This window comes from Xylocopa sonorina, unplaced genomic scaffold (genome assembly GCF_050948175.1).
Source record: "Xylocopa sonorina isolate GNS202 unplaced genomic scaffold, iyXylSono1_principal scaffold0014, whole genome shotgun sequence".
NCBI classification, from domain to species: domain Eukaryota; kingdom Metazoa; phylum Arthropoda; class Insecta; order Hymenoptera; family Apidae; genus Xylocopa; species Xylocopa sonorina.
The window spans coordinates 5,555,379-5,563,484 of NW_027490090.1; the positions used below are offsets into that span (position 1 = coordinate 5,555,379).

General features: G+C 48.8%; 1 protein-coding gene and 1 pseudogene across 1 annotated transcript; both read left to right on the forward strand.

The window, feature by feature from the left end:
- Positions 1-2,505: 2,505 nt before the first annotated feature.
- Positions 2,506-3,061, forward strand: LOC143431793 (uncharacterized). The gene is made up of 2 exons (XM_076908731.1): positions 2,506-2,615; positions 2,707-3,061. Exons 1-2 carry the CDS (start codon positions 2,506-2,508, stop codon positions 3,059-3,061), a joined length of 465 nt encoding a protein of 154 aa, XP_076764846.1.
- Positions 3,062-3,606: 545 nt separating this feature from the next.
- On the forward strand, positions 3,607-3,725 carry LOC143432026 (5S ribosomal RNA; annotated as a pseudogene).
- The last annotated feature ends 4,381 nt before the right edge of the window (positions 3,726-8,106 follow it).

The window sequence follows — 8,106 nt, forward strand, 5'->3', positions numbered from 1 at the left end:
CCATCGGTTGGGATGGCCGCAGTGAAGGCCGCCCACCCGGAGGACAAGACAGGTCGCCGTCAAAGCTCCATCAAGGAAGGAACCCAATACCTCCAAGGAGGTGACTGGGTTGGAAATGGTGAAGGGGGGACATCAGCCCCCCCCCCCCCCCCCCCCCCCCCCCCCGCCCCCCAGGCATATGGAAGGAAGTGTCGTGTTGTTTGCGACGGCGCTGATTGGAGGAGGGACGAGCCAGGGTGAGGCTACAGGTATGGACTAGCCTTTACACGTGCTCAAGTCCTACAAGTGAACATCAATCACGCCCGCCGTGCCCACGACCTATTAGTCGAGGCACTTGTGGCGAGCGTGGTTGATGTAGTCGAGGTTGCCGGGCCATATGTTGTACCCTACCGCCCGCCCTGGGTCGGAAACAACAGTGATGCCCTATACACCCGTAGCTTCGGGGACGGGATACGTGGCCGTCAGCTGGGCAGAGTTTTTGTTAGTGGGGTTATATGCACCGCCTCGTTGGCCCCTCGCGGCTTTTCAGTAGATTATGGACGGGCTGCAGACCATCGTGTCATCGCACGCAGCCCGTTCAGTCCTTGTCCTGGTGGACTTTAACGCTCATGCGACTGCATGGGGTTCCCCCAGGACGGACGCGAGGGTCAGTGCGGTGCTGGATTGTGACTGGCCTGGACCTTCGGTTGCTTAACCGGGGGTCGACCAGTAAGTTCCCTGGATCTTTTATGGACTTCCCCTGGTCCCGCGCGCCGGGTTACGGGATGGCTCGTTGACGAGCAGACGGAGACCCTATACGATCATTGGTACAATCGGATAGAAGTTTCCGTCTCAACCCCGGACCCCCCGTACCCTCACCAACAACAACAGCGTAGATGGGCAGTGAAGGCCTTGGATGAGGACACCCTGATGGTTTGTTGTTGTTATATATATTATAGTTAGTTATATATTATAGTTATAGTTATTATATTATAGTTGTTGATTTCACGAGGAAATGGTGGCGGTATGTGATACCGTGCCTCGTGCTAGGCCTCCGCCTTGGCGGCCCGCGTACTGATGGTCGGTTGCAATCGCAGAATTGCGGAAAAACTGTGCTGCAGCCCGACGCCTGTACGTGAGTTCTCGCCGGGGGAGACATCGTGATGAGGCACGAACGGCACTGCAGTATGCTGAATATCGCCATTTGACGGTTCAGCTGCAGCAGACCATCAGGAGGGTCAAAGCTGACGCTTGGGACGGACTTCTCCGTACCCTGAATCGGGATCCATGGGGGCACCTATATAAGTTTGCTGTAAACAAGATTCGAACATGGGCGCCCTCAATAACGGAGACGATGGACCCCCAGCTCCTTGGGAGGGTGGTCGGTACTTTGTACCCATCTGGGGACGCACCGGCCACCTTTCCAGGGCAGGTGGACCAGTGTGACTGGTCCACCGACCTGGAAGTATCCGAGGAGGAGTTGGCCGGGGCAGTGCAACACCTCAGGGCCCGGAGTACGGCACCGAACCCTGATGGCGGCTTTTTACAGCCGTCTTGAGGACGGGGACCTTCCCACTTCGGTGGCGTGTTGGACGACTGGGTCTCCTTAGGAAGGACGCGGATTCTCCCTCCGCATACCGGCCTATTGTGCTTTTGAATGAGGTGCGGAAACTCTTCGAGCGCATCGTCGCTTCCCGCTTCTCCAGGCATCTGTCCCATGTTGGACCCCATCTGGTCGAGTGCCAATTCGGCTTCAAGGGGGGGGGGGCGGTCCACGATCGGCGCAATCGATCGTGTCCGCTCCATCGCGGACTCGGCCACTTCCAGGAGAGCGTTAGCATTAGCTATTTCCTTGGATACAAATAATACTTTTAATACCCTCTCCTGGGAGACCATCCGCGGTGGACTCGAAACTCATCGAGTCCCCATGTACCTGCGGGTGGCGATTGGGTCGTACTTGCGTGGCAGGTGTGTTGAGTATATGGGTCGGTATGTTGTTTACTATCGGAGGGAGATTAGCCGCGGCATACCTCATGAGTCCGTTATAGGAACATTGTTATGGAACCTGGGATATGACGAGGCTCTGCGTATCCTCCCCCTGACAGGCGTCAGCATCGTCTGCTGCGCGGACGATACGATGCTCATAGTCTGTAGGAACACACCGGGGAGTATCGTCCGATGCGCCGAGGTGGGATTGGCCCTCGTGGCCTCCAGGGTCCGGAGTCTGGGCCTAGAATTGGTCCCTTGTAAGACGGAGGCTATGTCGTTCCTCGATCACAGCCACCGCCTCCGTTCTTGTGAGGGACAACTACTGGCCCGAACTCTGGTCCGGATAAGTAATGTCGGCATCCAAGTGGCAGACGGGATCTCGGTCTCCACCTGGACGGCTCTCGGAGTTTTGTGCGCCATTTCTCGCTTCTGGGCCCCCAGTTGGAACGTATGGCGGCCAATCTTGGCCGTCTTTTGTCCAACTTAGGGGATCCAGACGGGAGGGTCCGCCACCTCTACGGGGGCATCGTACGGAGTATGGCCATGTACAAGGACCCTGTGTGGTCGGGTGACCTGATGGTCAGTAGTCGCAGCATGCAATTGTTGCGCAATGTTTGGCGGCGACTGAACATCAGAGTCATCCGAGGGTACCGCACGGTGTCCTACGAGGCGGCGACAGCTCTGGCAGGGCTACCACCGTTAGAACTCCTGGCGACTGCTGATGCCTATGTTTAATAGGCAGTTACGCGGTTGCCAGAATGACTCTGACCCGTCAGAGTTGCTGAGAAAGGCGCTCAGGTTTCAAGTTCGGCGTTCTGTTTTGAATACGTGGCGGGAACTACTCAACTCCCGTCACGGAAGTCATAGGACCGTCGGGGCGGCTTTGACTGTCTTGTCTAGATGGGTAGACCGCAGCCATGGCCGACTTACCTTCCGGACCACGCAGGTGCTCACCGGGCATGGATGCTTCGGTGAGAACCTGCATCGAATCAGCAGGGAGGTCACGGGGATTTGTCACCATTGTGACGGTCTCGGAGACACGGCGCAGCACACGCCGGAGAGGTGTCCAGCGTGTCCAAATGTTGCGTCGTGATTTTCAGGCAGTTATAGGCCATGATCTGCCACTGCCATCCGTCATTAAGCGGATGGCAGAGGATCAGAGAACCTGGCGGCCAATGACGGCCTATTGTGAGGCCGTCATCAAGATTAACACGCTTTGTCACCTTGTGGCAAGGGGTGATGGATGATCTACCATCGCTATGTTGCGATGGTAGTAGTATGGAGGATATTGCAGACCATGACCCATCATGGTCTTGCACGCAACTTCCCTCGTGGTGGCGGCGACTCTGGTGTGGCCCTGAAGTCGCCGCGGAGATATATCTCCATGGGAAGGAGACTCTCATGCTGCACTTGACATTGTACAAGTGCAGCATGGGAGTCTTGGCGCTGGGAGGGAAACGGTAGCGTTCATTTTGAGATCCCGGTTCCCTCCCAGAAGCGCCGATGGTGAACACCGTGGGATTTTAGCCACTAGAAATCCGGCAGAACCCCGGAGTTCCCCCCCAGGGCTCCGGGGTATCCATGATGGATTTCCTCACATAAAAAAAAGAAAAAAGGTTAGGTTAGGTTAGGTTCGTTATCAACGATCATACCACACATAACTCACCGATTCTTGTTCGATCACCGAAGTTAAGTTGCGTTAGGCGTGAATAGTACTTAAATGGGTGACTGCTTGGGAACTCCACGTGTTGTTGGCTTACACCATTTTTTCTTGGCCCTACTTACTTTTTTACCTGTTCTGTGTTCTACTTTCTCTCCGATTTGCTCTGTTTTATCAATCAAAGGGCGAAAAGGGGTTAGAAGCATACGCTGCGTCCACACAAAAAGGGACGCCAGCGAGTGTGCATTAATTTTATTTCTTCGCATCGTCTTGTACCTGACTAAAAAGGATTGGCGTCCTGCCGTGATCCACTCGAAAAAAGGAGAACATTACAAGTGCGCACAAGGAGACAACGCACGACAAACAACTGGTTGACAGCTTTAGACCACAAGGGCGGCATCTGTTGCTTCACTTTAAAATGTGAAACAATAAATGTGAAGTTTTAAAAAATGACATGTCGGAAACTTCGATGGAAGTGAATGAAGCACAGTCAACATATAAAGTTAGCACGTGGCATGGTGAAGACTTAACGGAATTCAAAGAGTTCCTTGATGATACAGAGGCAAAAAGAAGCGTAAAACAAGTGATCAAGAAGATCAAGGAAAAAAAATTATTAAAAAGGAAAAAGGACGCATAGCAACAAAATGGAACGAACCAATCAGAAGCCAACCTCGGATTCAAAAACAACAGTGAATCAAAAATTGCGATCAATGATTCAAGAATTGCAAAAGGAAAACAAAGAATTGCGGGAGCAATTAAAGAAATTGACAGAACTGGACAGAAACCCCAAGAAAGATACAAATGAGGCAGCAGAGGACAAAACACAAGCAGCGTGCAGCGACAGCATGCAGATGGAAGCATCGATGGAAGAACTTCAAATGGATCACCAAGATGACTTCATACAAGTGCTAAAAAGAAGAAATGAACTAAGGAAGACGTCAAGTAACAGCCACAATGGTAAGCAGCATCAGAACAATGGGAATCCCAAGAAACAGCTAACAGCAGAACCTGCAACGACTACAGGAGGAAACAACAAAGCCAGAGAATAAAATAAATCAGAAATCAAACCAACATCCTCCGTTAATTATCCTAAACCACCATCTATTATCATCATGTACCAAGACCCAAAGGAAACGATACAATTAATAAATAGTACGAATAGTCATGTAGGATTTCACATAAAAAGAGTAAGTAAGATAAAACATGTTTTGCAACTCAATAATCTGGATGATCATCAAAAAACCAAAGATATCTTATCGGAAGCTCAAACTAGTATTTATACCTACACTCCAAAGGGATTGAAAAACAATAATTTCCTGCTCAAAGAGCTCTCAGAGTCCTTCACTGAACAAGAAATTATGGATGAACTGCAAAGCATGGCAAATAACGACCTATCTTTTGAAAAAATATCTAGATTTAAGACACCAAAATCAATTGAGGAAGGGCGTGTATTACCAATATACCTTTTACAGAAATCGCCAAACAGCGATCTGAAAAAACTAAGTAATATTGGGTACGTAGGTCACCACATAATTAGATGGGAGAGATTAAACAAGAAGGGCGATGCTCAGGGCAGGTGTCAAAAATTCGAACACTCGACAATCAACTGCAATTTAACGTTCAGATGCGTCAAATGCAGCGACCAGCATGAACCAGGACATAAAAAAAGATTTAAAATATGGAACGATTCAAATAAATACAAAGACAGAGTTGGTGGAAACAACAAAAGTACGTATAAACACGTCAGGCAATAACAAACTTGTCATAGTAGCACTTTATGCGAAAAAAGGACCAAACACGAAATTCAGAGAAGAGCTGGAAAATTTATTCGAAGAATTAGACTTGACGAACCAATGCAACCACTATATTATAGCCGAGGACTTTAACGCAAAGCATGAAGCATGGGCAAATAAAATTAATGACGAGCGAGGCATAGCGATGAAGGATTGGATTGACAATAATGATATTAAATCTAGAATAGATCTATTCCACACTGCGGTGCCCTCCTTCCCTCGCACTGGATCCTATATAGATCTAATACTAGCGGACGCAATATTAGAATTCACAGATGCATACAGAAATAAATTAAATACATTGCAAGCAGCAAGCGACCACGAAGCTATCACGGCGCGAATCAGAATCTCAAATCAAGACATCACCAGGGTCCAAAGCAGGGAGTGAGCAGGTTATAATTTCGCAAAAGCTAACTGGACGAAACTTCGAAATATACTACAGTCGTACAAGCCAAACATAGAGATAGAGAGAAACCGAACAATAGAAGAAATAGACAAATACACACAGGATACTGAACATAGAATAGTAGAAGCAATGGAAATAGCAATACCTAAATCACAACCACAGAATTCTATAGATAAATATGTAACAAAAAAAATCAGGCAATTAATGAAAGAGGAGAAGGACACGGTAACCTTGCAGAGAAGAATCCGAAGATCAGGTACGATAAGCGCACAAACGGACCACGTTATCGAAATATTAAAAAGGAAGTTCAAAACAATAAAAAACAAAATCAGGGAAGAAACACAAAAAAATGTTAGCAATTATTGGTACAAAAGAAACAAACAGGTAAATCCAAGAAAACCGGACCAGATGCTCAAGGAAATAAATTATATGTTCAGGAAAAAGTAAATACTACAACTACCATCGCTAAAAATACAAGCAAAAAAGTCGAATATACTGGGCATCGCAGAAATAGACACGACCACACTGACCAAAGATGACATGGACACTTATGAAATAGACGACATGAAGGACAAACTAAATATACTAGGTGCCCAGTATGCCGAAGAAAACAGGGCAAATGATAAACTGAACGGCCAGGCATTTGTAGCGGCTAGCAGTAAGGTACAATAGAAGACCTTTCGCTACAAACGACTAGCACGGTTTATAGTATGCGCAGCAATCAAGTCATTTTGGAGGAACCGTTTTAAGCTTTTAACATTTTCCAGGCATGCCATAATTAACTTGATTGGCAAAAGCAGCCAAAACTGAATATCCAATCAAAAGGCGCGAGAAATGTAACGCGCCAACGAGGAAAATAGAAAAACAGAAAGACGACAGTCTCCGCTGAGAATTCCTCAAAAAAACATCTAATAAAAATGCTCTCCAAACGATTCTTGACTTACACCCTGTTTAGAACATCCTGAACACGCATTATCAGTATAAGACAATCCCTTCATTGGTAACCCCCACGTGATAGTTCAAACAGTGTAAAGTCCTCAGCAAGTGTCCAGTGCATAAATTACAATATCGTCAACGATGGCTACAAGAAAGAACGCAGCCGCTGCAGTTAACACGAATCTGGGTACGAAACACGCGAATGTAGTAGAAACGAATCGCTTTGCCAGTCGCGTGCCGCCATTTTATCCGGAGCATCGTAGCATATGGTTCAATCAGCTAGAGGCTCAGTTTGCCCTAAATGGCGTAGTTGCAGACCACACCAAATTTTACTACGTCGCAGCGCAGCTCGAGACGAAGTACGCAAAGGAGGTTCAAGATATCATTTCCAACCCCCCAGAGTCGGAGAAGTATGAGACGCTAAAGGCCATGCTAACCCAGCGCCTATCACCAACGCAGAACCAGAGGATCCAGTAGCTCTTAGAAAAAGAAGAGATGGGCGACAGGACGCCGTCGCAATTTCTCAGACACATGAGAAATTTAGCAGGTATGACGGTTACTGATGACTTCCTGCGCACATTGTGGGCTGGTCGTCTTTCGGCCATGACCCGCGCCATCGCGAATGCCCAAACGGACCTGCCTCTGACGAGAATAGCCGAGATTGCGGATCAAATACATGAGGGCACACCTAAAAGCGAAACTACTGTAGCCAGCGTTACCTCGAACACAGCTATCAGCTAGCTGATGCAAAAACTGCAGAGCCTGGAGACCCGAATCGAGGAACTATCGAGAACGCGACCTCGAGATAGGCGGAGCGGCTACTACCGGCACCGGTCGGAATCAGGAAGCGCACGGCGAGGCAGACCTCCATCTGCAAACAAGATCTGCTGGTACCATAAACGATTCAGAAACGGATCGACGAAATGCGTGCCGTCTTGCAGCTTTAATCAGGCGGAAACGAGCAGGGATACCACTGAGTGCGGCTATCAGTGAGGGTCCACAAACCAGCCGTTTCTACGTAGCTGATAGGGTCAGCAAGGAAGAATTCCTTATTGACACCGGCTCGGATCTATGCGCGTACCCACGTGCACGAGTTAAAGACCGAGTCGAGAAGACACCCGCGGCAAACAGCTCGGTCATCTCAACCTACGGAGTGAGGACATTCAATCTGGACCTCGGACTTCGCCGCGCCTCCGCCTGGAAGTTCATCGTCGCGGACGTCACGAGGCAAATCATCGGTGCTGACTTCCTCACTCACTATGGGCTGCTGGTCGATTTGCGAAACAGACGGCTATTGGACCAGACGACGTCGCTGAGCGCGAGAGGACGAGTCATAGTAGACA

What these genes read in the sequence shown, in the direction of transcription:
- LOC143431793 (XM_076908731.1), top strand. Translation starts at nt 2,506, where the DNA reads ATGGCCATGTACAAGGACCCTGTGTGGTCGGGTGACCTGATGGTCAGT. An exon ending in AACATCAGAGTCATCCGAGG is followed by an intron (nt 2,616 to 2,706) that starts GTACCGCACGGT and finishes TATGTTTAATAG; the next exon opens with GCAGTTACGCGGTTGCCAGA.